We start from the raw sequence: 18,219 nt of genomic DNA, 5'->3' as shown, positions 1-18,219 counted from the left end.
GATGATATATTACAAAGGTAGAATGGACCATGATGGTTACCTTTGTTTTATTCTCTAAGCTGGAGATCAATACCTCTTCACATCGATTCACCATCAAACTGCTTGTTACACACAATATGAAGACCTTTTACTTCAGCAACAAATTTCCCTCAGATGACCTCTCAGATCTATTCCGACGCCTGAGGTTACAGTCTAAATCCCCAAAGCATGTCATTCTGGGGCGAGTAGTGGAAGAGGCAACAGCGCTCGTGCGAGACGAGATCACTCGGCTTCCGGCTGAGTTGAGGTCCCTCTTGCCCCCTTTTCAATCCATTCTTGACCTTGCGGAGAACTTTAACTGGCACCAAGGGCCTCTGTCAGGGACATTTGAATGTGTATTTTTGGTTCTTGTACCACTATGCCTTTTTGTCGGGTGAGTAGATCTCTGAATGCAGGGCGGCTGGAACAAGACATTATGGGGTAGTATTAATCCGGACCAGGCATTATGAGAGTCAGCCCCATGCGTTCATCTTTCACCGTGATACATCATTGTTCACTGGACTTGGATTGGGATTCTTAGCTGCTACAGCGATTGTTGCATCTCCCTCGCTATGTGATGTACCGTCCACGGCGGCGGAAGTGATCCGCATCGCAATGAGAACAGGCCTTTTGCTATATCATAGGTCCCAGGATCTCGAACCACAGGCATTGGATAGTCCGCTTGAGAGTTGGGCTACGGTTGTCAAAGGTATGGACGAGGTGGCTGTAAGAGAAGAGCTTGATATGTATAACACAACCATGGTAGGATGACCCAGGATGAGAGCAGGATCGAAACTAACCATCATACAGGGCATTCCACAACCAAGCTCAATTTACATCAGTGTCGTGGAACCAGATGGCAGTATATTCATAAACGCTCCACCATCCAAGCTTCGCAGATTCTTCAACACGACTGGGCCAGTGCAGTCGGCACCGCATGCTCCATTACCGGTTTATGGAGGACCCTGCCACGCACCGCACTTGTACGGCCACAGCCACAGCTCATGGGTTGTTGAGAAATGCCGTGCACAGATTGCCTCCCGTGATTTATCGAATGCCGCCTCTCTTCTCTCAATGGGGGATGGCAGGCCTCTGGAATATGTTACAGTATTGGAACTCTTCGAGTCTGCTACATATGTTCTACTAACAAGCACCATTCGCTGGGGGAATGTATTGGATACTATAAGGCGGTCCACAGTATGGGAGAAGGATAGAGAACTGCACCTTGAGGTGTTTAGGCCTTCTCCTGTCGTAGAGGGCCTATTATCTGCAGTTCAAGGCGATGAACCCGATTGCACTGTCTATGTCGTGGATCTTGTAGAGTGGATCTTCAATGACACCTGCATTGGATCACATAATATTGCCGAAAGGATTGCCGTAGTTGGCATGTCCTGCCGATTGCCTGGTGGAGCTAACGATTTGGAGTTATTCTGGGACATGCTTATGGAAGGCCGTGACGTCCATAAGAAAGTCCCACCAGACCGATACGACGTGGACAGCCACACGGATATCACAGGGAAGAGCCCAAATACGAGCCACACCCCCTTTGGTTGCTTTGTAGACAGCCCAGGGCTTTTCGATGCCGGCTTCTTCGACATGTCGCCCCGTGAGGCAGGTCAAACGGATCCCACACATCGTCTTGCGCTTCTTACCGCCTTTGAAGCTCTTGAACAGTCCGGTTATGTCCCTGATCGCACTCGCTCTACTACACGAGAGAGAATAAGTACAATCTATGGCCAGTGCTCCGATGACTACCGTGAATGCAACGCAGGGCAGGAAATCGACATGTACTTCATTCCGGGCAATTATCGTGCTTTTGCTCCGGGTCGGATAAGTTATTTCTTTAAATTTTCTGGGCCGAGCTTTAATGTCGACACTGCGTGCTCTGCGAGCTTAGCTGCTATCCAGATAGCTTGCTCGGTGTTGTCGCGCGGTGAAGCAGACATGGTGGTCGCTGGGGGGCTGAACATCTTAACTGGGTCGGATAGTTTTGCAGGTCTCAGCAAGGGGTTCTTTTTATCGAAAACGGGAAACTGCCGGGTGTTTGATAATGCTGCAGATGGTTACTGTCGGGGAGACGGAATAGGGTCCATTATACTGAAACGATTGTCCGATGCCCAACAAGACAATGACCATATTTTCGGCGTGATTCTGGGCAGTGCGACTAATCACTCTTCGAATGCAATATCACTTACGCATCCACACGCTCCTACACAAGCGAATCTCTTTCATTCGGTCTTGAGGGAGGCTGGTGTCCGCCCACAAGACGTAGATATGGTTGAAATGCATGGCACCGGCACTCAGGCAGGCGACGCGGCAGAGATGGAATCTGTTACGAAGGTCTTCAGCCCATATATGCCTCGGCGGCCATACCCGTTGTACATCTCGTCTGTCAAAGCCAACCTAGGCCATGGGGAGGCGGCAGCTGGCATCACTGCACTCATTAAGGCGCTTTTGATATTTAAGCAAAATACGATTCCTCCACAGGTTGCCTTCAAAACAGTCATGAATTCCAAGTTCCCAGATCTCAAGAAGCTGAATGTGCATATCCCCATGGAAAGCGTTCCCTGGCCCCGCCGGCCGGATCGCAAACGATATGTCATGGTCAACAATTTCAGTGCAGCGGGAGGAAACACCAGTCTTCTACTAGAAGAGCCTCCCGTTACTCCAGATTCTAAGGGATGTCCTCAGACGACATTCGTGGTCGCTGTGTCAGCTAAGGGCACAGATTCTCTCAGGGGGAATCTTGGCAGACTTATTGCTTGGATTAAGTGCGAACGCTTGGTGGATATTGCAAGTCTGGCCTACACTACCACTGCCCGTCGCATGCATCACAAGTACCGCATTGCCGTTCACTGCTCCTCAACTCAGGAGGTAATCGAATCGCTAGAACAACGCTTGACCACGATAGAGGCCCAGCACATGATTAAGAAGTCACCATCAATTGGGTTTGTTTTCTCTGGTCAAGGTAGCTTCTATCAGGGCATTGGCCGTCAACTGTTCGAGGAGTATCCCCCTTATCGCAATGAGATTTGCCGACTGGACGAGATCTGTATATTCCATGGCTTTAACTCAATTCTTCCCATGATCACCAGCCAGAGGTCAGACGTGCTGGATGTCACCCCTCTCATGACACAACTAGTGTCAGTATGCGTGCAAATCGCCTTGTGCCGCTTATGGAGAGCGCTTGGCGTAACCCCGGACGTTGTTGTGGGAGCCAGTCTAGGCGAATATGCCGCGCTCTATTCTGCTGGAGCGTTATCAGCAAGTGATGTGATCTATCTTGTTGGTCAGCGTGCCTTACTCATGCAAAATATGTGTACTATGAACAGCCATGCCATGTTGGCTGTCAAGGCGACTGTTGATGAAATTCGACACGCTGTTCAGAGCAACATATATGAGTTCGCTTGTATAAATGGGCCTCGCGATGTCACTCTCGCTGCATCTGTCCAAGACATCAATGACATCCAACAGATGTTGGGGTCGCATGGATATCGTGCTGTCAAGTTGAATGTTCCCTTTGCATTTCACTCTTGTCAAATCGAACCCATCTTGAATCTTTATGACAATATCACTCAGTCGGTCACCCCCCGGGATTTCAAGGTACCCCTAATTTCACCGCTCCTGGGTGCCGTTATCTTTGACGGCATGGCATTACCATCTTCGTATCTTCGTGATAGCACGAGAGGGACTGTCCGATTTGCCGATGCGATTGTAAAAGCTCAAGAGATTGGGATTGTGGACTCCAAGACAGCCTGGGTGGAAATCGGCGTCCATCAAAATTACTCCAGTGCTATGAGGGCGAACATCCCGAATCTCGAAGTAATGGTACCAAGCTTAAGGTCCGATGAATGCAACTGGCATACGTTGGCCGTCAGCATGTCTATTTTACACGAATCGGGGGTCCCCCTTAACTGGAACGCGTGGTATCGGCCTTTTGAGTCGGAGCTACGCCTGCTAAGCCTACCCTCGTATCACTGGAATTTAAAGAATCATTGGATCCAGCATAACGGAGATTGGCTACTGGCGAAAGACAAAATGGGGGCGACTAGAAGTAAAAGCCTCCCATATCCTGCTCCAGCACCCTTTCGCACCGCTCTGGTGCATCAAGTCATTGAGGAATCATTCTGGCAGGACGGCGGGTCGATCGTTTTCCAGTCTGATGTGATGAACAGTGATTTCTATGCCGTTGCTGCCGGGCACAGGATGAGTGGGCGTCCACTCATATCGGTGGTTAGTTGATTTGATCACTGACTTGGAAGTCCTAATACTGACACTTATTCACAGTTGGCTTACACTGACATCGCCCTAACTTTGGCGAAATATATGTATTCTCGACTCAACCCTGGATCACGACTACCGGCGATGGACTTTGGTCAAGTACGGGTTTTCCAGGGTTTGATTCCGCGAAAGGATCGATCCAAACCCCAATATGTCCGAATGCGCATGCAAGCAGACAAGCGCGCCGTGATGCCGCTGTCACTGCATCGAGTTCTGGATGGGAACATCATCGAGGAGGATTTAGCCACAGGAGTCATAATATGTGGAGACCCTCAAGCATGGCTAGAAGAATGGGCCGCTTACTCCCACCTACTGACAAGCCGGATTGAGACGCTGCATCAACTAGCAGATCAAGGGAAAGCCAGCCGCGTATCGAAAGATCTAGTGTACACCCTTTTCAAGAATGTAGTTGACTACGCTGAGCAGTACCGTGCCATTCAATCTGTGGTCATGTACGGCCTGGAAGCAGTCGCGGACGTGATTCTGGCTCCCAGCAACGATGGCCAATGGACGGCACCCCCTCATCATATCGACCCGATTACACATGTCGGGGGTCTCGTCCTGAATGCTGGACCAGCCACTGATCACACGAATACCATCTTTGTCATGGAAGGGTGGGAATCCATGCGATTTGCCACTCCTTTGGTGGCGGGGCAGCTATATCGCTCGTACGTCAAGATGAACCCTGCTAAAGACAACTCTGGGTTCTTTACAGGCGATGTTTATGTACTACAGGGGGATTGTGTAGTCGCAAAGGTTCGTGACATGACGCTTCGTTCACTGCCCCGTATTCTTATGAGCCGGTTTTTTGACCCGCCGGACGGTCTGTATGGGCAAGGGGCTCAACAGGAGTCTTCTTCCACCGTCGCATCGGGGTCAGGGCGCATAAGTGCAACAACCAATACAGAATCCACACCGTCCCAGCAAGGTGACTCAGAGAGCGCGTTGCTCATTTCTCCAGACAGCGAGGTGAAGCCTCCAGAGATATTACCCGAGGCGAAGGGTAAAAGCAATCTTGTCCGTGACGCTGTAACCCTTATTGCGTCTGAAACTGGGGTTGAGCTGGACAGTCTGACAGACGAGACAGAATTTTCGGCTCTCGGAATAGATTCCCTTCTATCACTGGTACTGGCGGAGAAGTTTGGAATTGAATTGAACTTTGAGATACAAGGATCTTTCTTCCTTGAATGTCAAAAGATCGGTGATCTCAAGGCATATCTTATGGCCTAGTAAGAAGCATATATCATCCTATTTTACGAAATGGCAATGAGTATTATGAAGGGTATTCTAGTCTCATTTTCTAGTAGTGAATGGGATAATAGTATAGTTGTTCAAGCACACCTTGCTAAATATGTTATATGAGGCTTTCCCTGCGTTATAGATGTACCGCATACAAATGCGAGCGCCTCCTTTCAATGGTTACTTTCCTAAGCTTCTGGCCCTAAGCTTCTGGCCGTGAACTGCCTGTCATTGCAACCAAGCCAACCGGACAGACGACACCTCTGCGGATCTAATTAAATTACGCCTCTTTTGTATCTTGCAAGTGTTTGTGGTATATGTGTTATGGTTAAACACCTCTCCTCAGTCTTTAGATATCTTCTCTTACGACACTAGACCATCCCTTTTCAGTCTTTAACTACCCTTCACCATTCTACGCTTTGTTTGTTTTCTCTGTTAGAAAATATGAAGGCTCTCCAGGCGAACGAGCCTTTCAAGGAAAAATGAGCGGGAGATGAAGTTCTTATACGCCAAATACTCCGTCGAGCAGGCTTGTGCCTTGTCTATTGCGGCAAATGGAAAAATTGATACCACACCCTTGAAAACCTGGCACAACTTGATGAACACAGGCAAGTCCAGACCGAAGACAGAGGTCCAACAATCAAAACCACATGGTCATGCATATAATCAGAAGGTCAGGCTTCCTGGCATACGCTAGCGGCCAAAACCTCGCTGCACAAATTTCAGGGAAATCACTATTTGCGAGATCCTTCGGAAGAATCCATACCCCAACATCGCATGTTATTATGGCCATGAAGCTCGTGGTGGGGTCTCTAGTCTGTGCTTTAATTGTTACATATAGGCATTACATAAAAAATGAAAAGTCGATATTTGAACAAGCGTCACTGCCGGGATAGCGAGCGGGAGCACCTTTATAATGATGTCAGAGCATGTCCAGAAGGGATTTTACATGACATCGAACACTTTCATTCGTTTTGTCTTGTAGATATTGGATTTGAAGAGCATGGCCGGCCAACTTATGAAGATGAATATACAGATCGCATTGAGGATCCCAGCTGGGAAAGTGTGCGACCGAGACAAATCTATTGCAAGGGTATATGTCAAAGACTACGAGGATATTGAGGGCGAGCATGGCGAAAGTTCAAAGAAAGACAAGGAAGAGGCAAAATGGACAGACAGACAAACGATAACGTGCGGGTAATCGAGAAAAAGCAGAATAAGTATTAAAGTATCCGGAGGTTTTGTTGAAAAATGTCATTTAGGAACCATGGGATCAGACTATTCAATATCGGCATCCTTACTATATTTAGCTAGGTAGTCGTGCTGGAAGGTCATCAAACAGATGGTAAATAGTTCAAGGATACAGGTGAGATTTGGTGTCAGGGGCCCACTGTCATTCATTCTAGTATACAAAATATAAGCACCTGTTGCAAGACAGAAAGCGAGATATTCCGGATATTCATCGTACTACCGTGATTCAATATACTGATATAAACTCATCAAACATAGACGTCGTGGGAAGGGACAACATGCTTATGAATATGCCCATTAATAACAATCGCATGCAAGTTCTCTTGTTTCTGCAAAATCTCCAGATCAGACAGAGGATCACCGTCCACGAGGATCACATCCGCATAATATCCCGGCACCACCTTCCCCAATGCGTCTGGATATCCCATCATCTCTCCTCCCCACGCAGTCGCAGCAATGATACTCTCCATCGGAGTGTATCCGAATAAGTCCACAAGATGTTTCACATCTCTTGCATACGTCCCATGAGGAGCCCAGGCAAAACCATAGTCACCTCCGGGCATAACTCGAATTCCCCGTTTGCGCATTTCCTGCATTGCCTTGCAGGCTGTATCCACCTCGAATTTAATGCCCTTCTTCGCTGCGGCTTCAGCGGTCAGGCCGTATGGAGTCGCCTCACCGGTGCAGGTGGTATAGAAGAAGTTTAAAGCCGGAGCGACCCAAACCTGATCTTTCTTCTGCTCTAGCAAGTTCATTCCCTCTTCGTCGACAAAACTAGCGTGATAAATCACGTCAACTCCTGCTTGAACAGCATACTTGACGGAGAGCGCGCTTCTAGCATGCGCACAGACCCGTTTCCCCCGGTTATGCGCCTCCTCCACCGCCGCTACCGTCTCCTCCAGTGTGAAATAGGTTTCCGTACTGGGCATCGTAGGGTTCATATCATCGCCACTCATACTCAGTTTGATATTGTCTGCCCCAAGCTGAATAAACTCTCGAACCCGCTTCCGCATCTCATGCGGCCCATCCGCATTGCGCGATATATCGGGTACGATTGCCCCCCCAGTGGTGGTAATCTCCGGCGCGTTCGCCAGGCTCCGCGGCCCGGGTATCATACCCGATTTGACGGCGCTCTTGATGGCGATATCGAGCCGAGGCTGAGCCGATGCGGCGCCAAAACACATGGTATATCCGCAGTCGAGGTACATCTTGGCCGCCTGGGCTGTGAGCAAAACATGTTCTTCGAGGGGCTGACTGGTCAGGCCGTCAATTGTAGGCGAGTTGTTCCAGCTGAGGTGGGTGTGCGCGTCCATCAGGCCGGACATCAATGTCTTCTTGCCTTCGCCATCGATTACCAGGGCACCCTTCGCGGTTGAGTCGCTGACCTCGCCTACGGCAACGATGCGTTCTCCTTCGATCAAGACGCTCCCGCCATAGGGAGCGCGGCCAGTCGAATCTAAAATGCGGACGTTCCGGAATAAGATCTTCGACGGGTCTCCCGGCTTGTGGTTGTCGATGGTGATGTCGGCCGGTGTGGGCCGGTACGGCTGGTCGACAGCAGTTGACCCCATAGCAATAAAATCTCGTCTGATAGAAGAGTCCAGAGGCTTCAATAGCTTGCAATCTTCAGCAATCGGGTTTCTGATCCGAATTTATTGAATTCGTCGCGTTAATCTGGAGTTTTGATTACGTGTCAGCGCAGGGACCGTGCGGGGTTTTCTTTGCGATGCATCAAACTATCGCCTGACCTAAGCGCTAAACATGCCTGAGACAACGCAGAAGAGTCCCACAGGCTTTATGCATGATAGGTAGAATTCAAGCATGGCTGCAGATTTAACCCTATCAAATCTCTTGGAGGAGGGTTAGCCGGACCACTCCGTGCGTATCTAATCTTGCAGGGTTACATGCACACCAAGCCCGTTAACTAGCTACTTGCGATTATAAATCTTTGCCACAATTTGGTATATTGTCTTCTCACTCAGTACTAAATCCACAAGGGCACTAACAAGAGTAGTGAATTTGGAACACCTGCGCCATACGGAATACCTGCCGCTTTTCCCACTCGACCAAAAACCAACAGTGGTTGAAGAGCCAACCTTGACCTTGCACCTGGACATATTCTACACACCGCACAGGATCCGCAAAAGGTGCGGAAGTTTTATGTTAGCATCCGTAATCATTTCAAATAATTGATTTAAAATTGGACATTATAATTCTCACCGAAATCGCGGAGAATGGTATCGAAAATTGGTAATTACTGAATTATAAAAATCGATAGAGATACTGGATTTTAAATAACTGCTAAAATCTTGATGAAGCCAACCAACCCAACCGACCGGCCCGAATGGGATTCCCATTAAGACACCCATTAAGACATTTTTAACGTTCTCATCAAAAAATAAGGTTACAGAACAAAGCCTCTACCGCAAAGAAATAATTAAAATAAATTAAATAAGCTTAAATAGATAATGTAAAAGACGAAAACGTAGATGTGATATGAGCCACAGAAGGGCCTCGGGGGACGATATTAGTTCGTCTTGGGGCCCCCGCTGCGAATCATTCAAGCCATGTTGATACATTCCGCCTCCAACAACCACTACATAATAAGCATACAGTCAGTCGCCAAACATATCGGACTCATATCCACTCTGCTCGGTCCGTTGAAGGTTCGTTAACAGCTCATCCACCACATTGAACTTGAATCCCGGAGAAATGTAGAGGTCGGTCCAGACTTCTTGGCGTATACCTAGCGGTACTCCTCCAGCGTATTCTTCCAGGAAGTAGGATTCAGATGGATCGTCTCATCTAGACGCTGGCCGTACTGGTCGAGAGTCGGCACGAGTAGCTCTGACCGCCTGTGGCGACATAGCTGCCGGGCGGGGCTTTATGCTAATGACATTGCCGGAATAAGTTGGGTGGGTGACCACCAGCTAGCTCTGCATATTGTTTGGGTTTCTAATATTGCTTTTTGGCACGGTCTTTCTTTGCCCCGATGGTGCTCCTTTGCCACAACGAAGTCTCCGAGGGGTTAATTCCGGTAGAATGCATGGCATAGTAGACGATATTCTAGGCATCCGGTGATTAGCAGTAAGTGCCGAAGGTATCCCCACCTTCCTAGGCTAACTCGGCCAAGACGGATGTAGAGCACTACAGCATGCGACTAGCAATGGTTGTTTCTTTGCTTCTTTGGGCCGGGGTGAAGATAGACCCAACCGACAAGAGATAATGCGGAACTCACGTTCCTAGTCGTCGTCCATCTTCTCTTAGGTCTTAAGTTATAGGGCAAATAAACAGGTCGTTAATAACACCGGCTAGATCATAGTTAAAAGCTCTGTTCTTCGCGTAATCTCTGTCGATGCTATTCAGATTATTTTTTGCTATTCAAGGTATCAAATGTGTATTAGTTGGAATATAGAGGCCTGAAGGAAGGCCAATTGGAGAGCAACTAGCCCGGCCTGCCTAGACTTCTCACGTGCGTACAGCAAATGATTGCATCTGTTTACATTTGTATAGAAGGAATCGACCTATTGTCGTCATGGGACCCTGTCAATTATTACTCTTCATGCAATCCACTGTCTTACTTGAGAAAGTCTACCTTATCGCTTGCTCAGGTCAAATGGATTTTATATACTGACAGCGATAGTGCTTCTGCTCTATATTCACTAAGACCCCCGGTTTTTTGGTATACAAAGCTTCACGAAGATGCTGATGAGCTGGTACAAACGATACTTGTTAGGCTAGGGTGCGGTGACCCTACCTAACCTATCAGTGCGCTACTATATGTAGTTCTATGGGTGCTCGATCACTTAAATGTTCGAGCATAGCTAAGTCTTTTTAGGCTATTGTGAGGCCAAATTCCACTAGCCGTGTTCCAAACAGTTCACTTTGGACAATAGACACTAGAAAACATTTTTTCAAAAAGATGTAGGATGTGACTAGCGTTATTGCCATGAGCACTATCACAATACTTTAGCTACTTTTTCCGCCCTCAATCCTATATATCCGATGGAAGATCCCGAAATGCCAGGTCGTAGACCTGAGAATAGGCTGTATTTGTAGGTAATACAGTCATGAGAGATAATCAGTCACAAACTTCAGTTGAGACTAGGTCAATAGGTATATGTCAATCTCAAGAAGTGACAATTTACGAATGCCGTCACTCTCGCGTTGCAGCGGTAAAAAACGATCTCGACCCATTTCCGCTGCAAAATAGAACAGAAACATGCTACGCTTCCCGTGTGTATAGTAGAAGCATAGTCTGAGAATGCATTTCTAATTAGCCTTCATAACTGCTCTAGGTGTGCTCTACGATTTGAACCAAGTCTAGAGGTCCTTTTTGTAAGTATTAACTGATTCGCTAAGTAAATTATACAATTTATAAAAGAATCAAACTATATCTACTAAATAAAAGGTTAATTACTTTTAACTTTTTGTAGACTTATAAAACAATACATTAATATCTCAGGCTTTTTTCGCTATGAATACATTTGATGGTTAGTTTATTTTAGACACAGGAGCTATATATAACAGGCCACCTAGTCCATAATTCATAGCATGCTCTAAAAGAGGTCCACGGACGATAATATGGCATATAGAATTGCGGCTTGTGTAGTATCCACTCCTGCACGGTATATATTCTTTTAGGGCTACACATTGCGTTTCCAGTAGCTATATATGATCATATATTTTCGCCACAACTTGGGGTGGTATCTTTGTAGGCCGTACAGCGCTGATATTCTGTATAACAATGTCACACTGCCTTCAGGTAATGGAGTATCTTGTGCACGTTCTGGACGCGAAGGTCGATATCAGAGATCATCTAGGCCAGACTTGTCTTCATTATGCTGCAGGCTCGAGCCCTGACCCGGCATATATTGAGTTTGCATCGATGCTGGTTGCAAGCTCAATGAGCGGCATAACGAGGGCAAAACGCCTCTTGGAGTTGCTGAGCAGCTCGACTGCCTAGAGCAAATCGGCTCTTTCCCTCCATGGACGCGACGTCTAGCTCAGATTTCAACCCGGCTTGAATATCTTTAAGGTGCGCTTCAATATCATTGCTCAACTTTTGGTCTTCGAGTGAGATGTCGGGCCCTCTAGAGGTCGCTTGGATGCGCTCAAGTGCGGGCACAAGTTGCTGTAGTGTGCGGGAATGCGCTTTGGATTTGAGGCGCGAGTCTTTCTCATCCTTTTCCTGGTGGAGAAATGACCTAATGGTCGTGATTACTTGGCCGAGGATCTCGATAGTCGATTGAATCGAGCCGGCCAGCCCAAAAAGCTCCACACCCGACATCTTTCCCGCACTCCAGTGACACGGAGAAATATGGGTTGGGTGCTTTCTGGTCGGATATGAAAATCTGTATCGAGTATCCAGCGATATGCGATCGATTTGTGAGAAAGCTTTAGGGAAATTCTTGCTTCGTGGTGATTTCGCGTCTCTCAGCCTTGCCAACGCAGCGGGGCGCTGCCAGTCCAATCCCTGTTCGATGTAGCCAATCTGGCAGTCTATAGGTTCGCTGCGCCTTCATAGTATCTCTGGCTGTCATATGATGTGCTCATAGCATCTCTATTGTTGTTGTGGCTATAATCCAGGCCTTAAGTCGACTACCGGTTAATGTCCGTAACTCCGTTCAGCATCGGACCATAAAAAGTACCATTGTACATGGAATACAGTGGCCAGCTCGCTTCCGATTACGCTACCCTACCCTCAAGCTGTTCGTGCAGTTCTGAGAAGATATGCTGTAGAACTTTCTGATTAGATCTAGCATCTTTCCTATCCCGCTTTTCACTCCCGTGAGCTCATAGTTTTTATATACCCATGGCAAATATTCTTTCAGCTTAGTTTCAACTCAGACAGTGAATTTTTATGTAGTAAAGTGCATAAACCCTCTGATTAAGCGCTCTCACTTTACAAGTGCTCTCTCAAAGACTAAGGATATCACTATCTATATAGTTTTTAGTATCTATAATCAGCTATTTGATCATCTCAAGAAGCCTATATCCCAGCTTAGATGAAAGAAAGCAAGATGGCAGACAATCATGCAAACTGCCCTTGAGTCTGCAACACAGAAGCTAAAAGTCTATTATTCGGAGACCGACAAGGCCTATAGTAATCTCTATGCGATTGCTACTATTATGGAACCCCAAAACAAACTTGATTACTTCTCTGGAAAGGACTGGAAAGGACCTTATCGCAAACAATACCGCGAGAGCCTTGAGAAAAACCTTGAGCCTTTCAAGCAGCGTCACTTAGAAACACACCGAGTATCACATGGGTTTCTTCTATAGAGCAGTTCTCTATAGTTGATCAGATGGGTGACAGACAGAAGGCCCAGAGATCTGAGGTTAGCCATGATAATGAGCTTACATCATATCTTGGAGGTAGTAAGTAGCTCACTAGTAGTCAATTATCCTTTATTATCTCTCACTAAATTTTTTAGGTACTTGCAATATCAATCCATGTGTCTTTTGGAAGGGCAATCAATATGAGTTCCCTGTCCTTGCGAGTCTTGCACGGGATGTCCTTTCTGTTCCTGTGACTGGTTCTGGTGTTGAACGGCTATTCAGCTCTGCTCATGATATTTGTAATTACCGCTGAGGGTCTCTCAAACCGACAACTATCCAGGATCTTATGATGTATTTATGTACATCAAGGTTTGATATTGAAAGTGAGCAGTATACTTTCATAGAGGAGTATCTCACAGCGTAGGAGATATAAGTAGTGGAGAAAAAGAAGACCGAGAGGCTTGATAATGATATATTTAATCTAATCAATAACACTGAAGAAGATCCCTTAGCTGAGACTCAACCATTACAGGCCCCGAGCAGGGTTGCGCTTGGTAAGAGACCTCTCAGAGATATTAGAGACACATCTCTGATTGAGCTTGGGGATGAGGATGATGGGGTCCAGGAGGATGAAATCCTGCTACCTGATAATATAAATCTGCAGGATGAAAGTGGTACTCAGAGACGTACATCAGGGCGAGTTCCAAAACGTTCAAAGCGAGATGGTGGTGAATGTGAGTATATAAAGCCTTAGATTTAATGGAATTTGAGAGCTTTAGATTAAGTTCTATTTTATTAATATACTTTTAACTGTAAATATCTTTTTCTAGCCTGTAAGGTAAATACTTAAAAACACAGCCCAAATCTACATAAAATATGCATATCACGGGATTTCCTATGTTTGTCCTATTCATCAATCTCGATCAGCCCTGTACGGGCCGGATCAAAGATTTATAGAGCCGCCCCGCAGATCAGGATACTGATCAGAACGGATCCTTTCGAGGTCTACAATTGATATTGTAATACAGCTACGGAGTAAAATCTATGAAGTATTCGAATTGACCATATACCAAGTCCCGCCCCTAGCCCAGCCCATATCATGATCACTATATCCTTTCATCCAGGTCCTAGGTCTTACCGCATCCGCCGCGGTACCAATGATCAGGGGCACATTCCGTGGTGGCACTGCAGTCGTCGTCCTTATCGCAGCTGGCAAAACTGTAATCCTGCAGCCAGCACCACGGCATGCCCTCTTCCCACTTATCATTCGTCCGCTTCCCGGTTTTCTCATTGCAGCTGCTCCAGCAGATTTTGGCTTCTAACCCGGTGTTGCCGCCCTGAGGCGCACACCCACCGGACAGTGGAACAACGCAGCCCCATGATTTCGCGCACTCAAAGTCGGTTGGACAGTCGGATTGCTTCAAACAATTGGAATACGAATCGCTGCCGCTTTTAGCTATCCAGCACCAGGGGTCGTTCTCCGCCCAGTCGCCGCCAACGGGCGAGCCCGTGCCTGGGTCGCATTTGTTCCAGCAGCGGCGCACAACCCTCCAGGAGCCGTTGCCGGTGCTGCTGCAGCCGCTGGCGGCCGTCGCGGACGGTAGGGAGGATGTCGTCGAGGTCTTGGTCGTGGTCGTTGTTTCGGAAGAGGTGGAGGGCTCGTTGTTTGTAGTCGTTGTTGTGGCAGAGACTGTTGGGATGGCCGTTGGGAACAGCGGCACGGCTATCGTCCCCGAATAGCTTGGGATGATAACCATGGGCACATTGCCTATTGTCGTGCTGACCTGCTCGCGGCCGCCCACGTTCGGCACCCGGATAGTCGTGCCGTCAACGTTAATGGTTCCTCCCGTTACTGTATACGGTTCGCCCCCGACGACGGCGATCTCCGGGATACTGGTGGTGATGGTGGAGGTCGTTCGGGGGGGATATCCATTCGCCCCCTGGTCGTCGTTGGGGTCGATCGTGACACCTGTCGGGCAATACTTGCCCGTTGTCGTGGCCGAGTTGGTTACTGAGCACCCGGTAAAAGTGGCCGTCTTTGTGGTGGAGCAGCTGGTGCCAGAGCAAGTAACCCAGTAATTGGTGGCTGTATGCGTGGTACATTCATCGCTGGAACTGCTCCCGCAGTTCGAGGTACATGGATGACCGCACCCAGGGCTATTGGTGTCGGTACAGGTGGGGAACGGGGCATGGCTACTGAAAGTGGTTGTTGGAATGAATCGATTCGGGGGACAGTCAATCGAGAACAGATTGAAGAGTTTGAAGCATGGTGCAGTTGGGATTGGAGGAAATGAGGGCAGTGGGGGCACGGGCATATCACCCGGCTTCGGGGTAGGCTTGGGTACTGGAGACCAATAGAAGCCCCCAGCCTGGACCCATACTGGAACAACTGTCGTTGAGGTCGCAGAGGTGGCCGCTGAGGTCCGAGCAGGGAGCGTCGTGGTCGTGACTGTAGAAGTCGCGAGATCGGAGAGAGACGGGAACTGTGCCTCAGAATAGGTGTACGTCTCCCCATTGGTGTAGTATTCAGTTGTTCCAAGAGACGTCTCTACCCACGTAATTGTAGCGCCCGCTGGGATCGACTGGACAGAGACTGGAGGCAGGATGAGTGTGGTGGAAGTACCGCCGGCCTCCAATGTAACCGGGTCGGGAGAATGGCTGGGTGTCAGGTAGAAGGAGAAGGGTCTCGTCTGGCTGGCACCGACAGGCATATTGAAATAGTTCACAGCCGTGGTGGTAACTAACCGCAAAATCATCAGCAATTGGTTATGGTAAAGACATTGGGGCTTAGGGTTTGGTCATACTGGGGCTGGGGTAAACGGTCTTGATAGTGGTCGGTCCCAAGACAATGGACGTAGCCACTGGAGATAAATAGATCGTCGTTGGGGCATTCAGGAGCAGGTCTGGCATTATCAGCGTGCAAGGCGGAATACATCCGACGACAGGGGAAGGTTCCAGAAAGATGTCTGGATCTACATAGACCTCACCGGAGCCCTTGCCATCGCCTCCTCCAGAGGTAGACACGGCACATGCACCTTCAGGACAGTATCCATATTTGCAGGTGAACGCGCAAAGGGGTCCATAGACAGTTTCGTCCATCCCTGGACCCGCTTCACCAACCTTATCTGTTGCTTCAGGAAGCGTGTGAAGAGCACCTTGGGCGGTACATGTACACGCATTGATAGGACAGAATCCCAAGTTGCAGGCGAAGTCGCAAAGACCGGCGAGATTGCCTTCCCCTGTACCGCCAATACATGCCGGAGGCAGGAAGGGTGAAACAGTGGGAGTAGACAGCGGTGCAGAGACGGTGCTGCATGCAGTATCTGGGCAGAATCCATGAGGACAGTCAAACGCACAGAGACCGCTATAGCTGGCATCGAGTCCCGCCCGAGGATAGCCCATGGGACCGGTCGCATTAGGTGTTTCCCGTGGCTCCCCTTGGAGTTGGCAGTAACAGGCACCGAGAGGACAGTAGCCATATTTGCAACCAAACTCACATAGACCAGCAAAGTTATTGGCCCCGGTGCCATTAATGCATTTCTGATTGAAAAGATTCGCTTCCGGCTTCGCATTGACGCTTTCACTCGCACTGGCGCTGCCGACCCAGGCATTCCAATTTGTCAATCCCTTGATACAATTCGTGGATATGGAGCTGCCGCGGACCTGGGCTATCTGCTTTCCAGAGCGCGATAGAGTGACGACGACATCCCCCAGGCTAGACCCGAAAGGGACACTACCATGGTAGATCCCGACACCTCCGTCTGGTTGCCAAGTCCAGCTGGCTTGCTGAGACACTCCACCAATACTGACCGTGATGGTTGCTGGAGCGCTGAGGAGAGCAGAGAAGAAGATGTGGTCCTGGACGATCTCGATTGGATGAAACTCAATTTGGAGTTGACTCGCAGTATTACCAGAGGTCCCTCCTGAGCTACATGCGGACGCAGGCTGCGGTCGATGCCAAACAGTCAAACCCTCCTTATCAATTGTTGCTTTCCCATACTTATAGGTGTCGATCAAAAAAGGAAGAAAGAGCCGCCAGCCATCATGGGGCATGTCCGTGACATAATTGTAGGGAGCTCGGCCAATGTGAAAGGCGTCCATGGCATAGTCCCGCAGTGGTCCAATATAGTGAGACTCGCCATAGTCGTTCCAGGAAATAATTTGAACAAACGGTGGCTTGAGATACCAGATTTCCTGCCACCGGTCATACCACAAGTTGTCTCCTCTAGAGTAATTTCTACATTAGCTTCCAGGAAGGAAGAGAATGATGGCTCCAGAAGAAGTAACACTCACCGCCACAGCCAATTCTTCTTGTATCCAGGAAGGTTTGTATAGAACCATGGGGAAGCCGGCATCATGTAAGGAAGGCCATCAAGATATTCTGTGTACGAAGCGTCGACGTAAGTGTTCATCTCTTGACCTCCCCATGGCCACGCAGCCCAGTTAAAAAGACCGTCTGCCGTGCCCAGCTCCACTGCTGGCTTGGCTCCCAAGGAGGACCAGTCTGGTACAAAGAAACATCCTGTAGACTGCTTGATGATGAACCAATCATCTGAATTTTCAGGGCCTTCAAAGGTCGACACCAGGGGCTTGCCCTCGTAGTGGTAGTAGGAGGCCTTCCCGCCATAGTTGTTGATCAGATTAATCACGTCGCCCATAGGCCAGGGCCCATTACCTGCATAATCAAAGGAAAAGAATAACTGGAACCCAAGCTTCTCAGCTTCCATGAAGAATATTGATACCACCGCATCATTAAGAGGGTCGGCATTTGCCATATTCAGGGCAAAGGCATCAATGTGAGCTTCTTTAGCCTTGGCAATATCATCCTGAAAATCTTTTTCTGTATAGTTTCCAGTATTACCGACCTAACCTTAATGTCAGCACTTCCTGAGCAGCCCCTTCCTTTCCTCAGGATCTTAAAATACCATGAAATGAGCAAATACAGCTTTGCCATGGCTGGTACCTGCTAGAAGCAAGGTCAGCAGGATCGACCACACAAACATTGTGTCTGGCGAGATCGAAATACCATGTCTCAACCGAGGGACCCAACGATGATATGTCGTCGCAACATTAAATACCTTTTATGAGGCAGGTGGCAGTACAGTCTTGGCCGTCCTAGCCGAGCTCCATGTGCAAACAGACTCAGTG

The 18,219-nt window shown here is 48.3% G+C and overlaps 3 protein-coding genes across 3 annotated transcripts; 1 reads left to right on the top strand and 2 right to left on the bottom strand.

Annotated features, from left to right (window-relative positions):
- Positions 1-116: 116 nt before the first annotated feature.
- encA (non-reducing polyketide synthase encA) lies at positions 117-5,529 on the top strand (the record flags this gene model as incomplete). The annotated part of the gene is made up of 4 exons (XM_032044982.1): positions 117-412; positions 492-780; positions 829-4,251; positions 4,306-5,529. The coding sequence occupies 4 exons, from the start codon at positions 117-119 to the stop codon at positions 5,527-5,529; spliced, it is 5,232 nt and encodes a 1,743-aa protein (XP_031899208.1).
- A 1,283-nt stretch (positions 5,530-6,812) lies between these two features.
- Positions 6,813-8,463, bottom strand: BDW43DRAFT_279252 (uncharacterized protein). The gene has a single exon (XM_032042280.1). It carries the CDS (start codon positions 8,358-8,360, stop codon positions 7,038-7,040), a length of 1,323 nt encoding a protein of 440 aa, XP_031899207.1. The 5' UTR covers positions 8,361-8,463; the 3' UTR covers positions 6,813-7,037.
- Positions 8,464-14,198: 5,735 nt separating this feature from the next.
- BDW43DRAFT_312053 (glycoside hydrolase family 71 protein) lies at positions 14,199-18,074 on the bottom strand (the record flags this gene model as incomplete). Its single annotated transcript, XM_032047291.1, has 4 exons — positions 14,199-15,811; positions 15,876-17,296; positions 17,365-17,936; positions 17,997-18,074. The coding sequence occupies 4 exons, from the start codon at positions 18,072-18,074 to the stop codon at positions 14,199-14,201; spliced, it is 3,684 nt and encodes a 1,227-aa protein (XP_031899206.1).
- Positions 18,075-18,219: the final 145 nt, after the last annotated feature.

The sequence above is a fragment of the Aspergillus alliaceus genome (assembly GCF_009176365.1).
Source record: "Aspergillus alliaceus strain CBS 536.65 unplaced genomic scaffold BDW43scaffold_28, whole genome shotgun sequence".
Taxonomy (NCBI): Eukaryota; Fungi; Ascomycota; class Eurotiomycetes; order Eurotiales; family Aspergillaceae; genus Aspergillus; species Aspergillus alliaceus.
The sequence above is the reverse complement of the archived record's forward strand: the minus strand, read 5'-3'. Positions and strand labels throughout refer to the sequence as shown.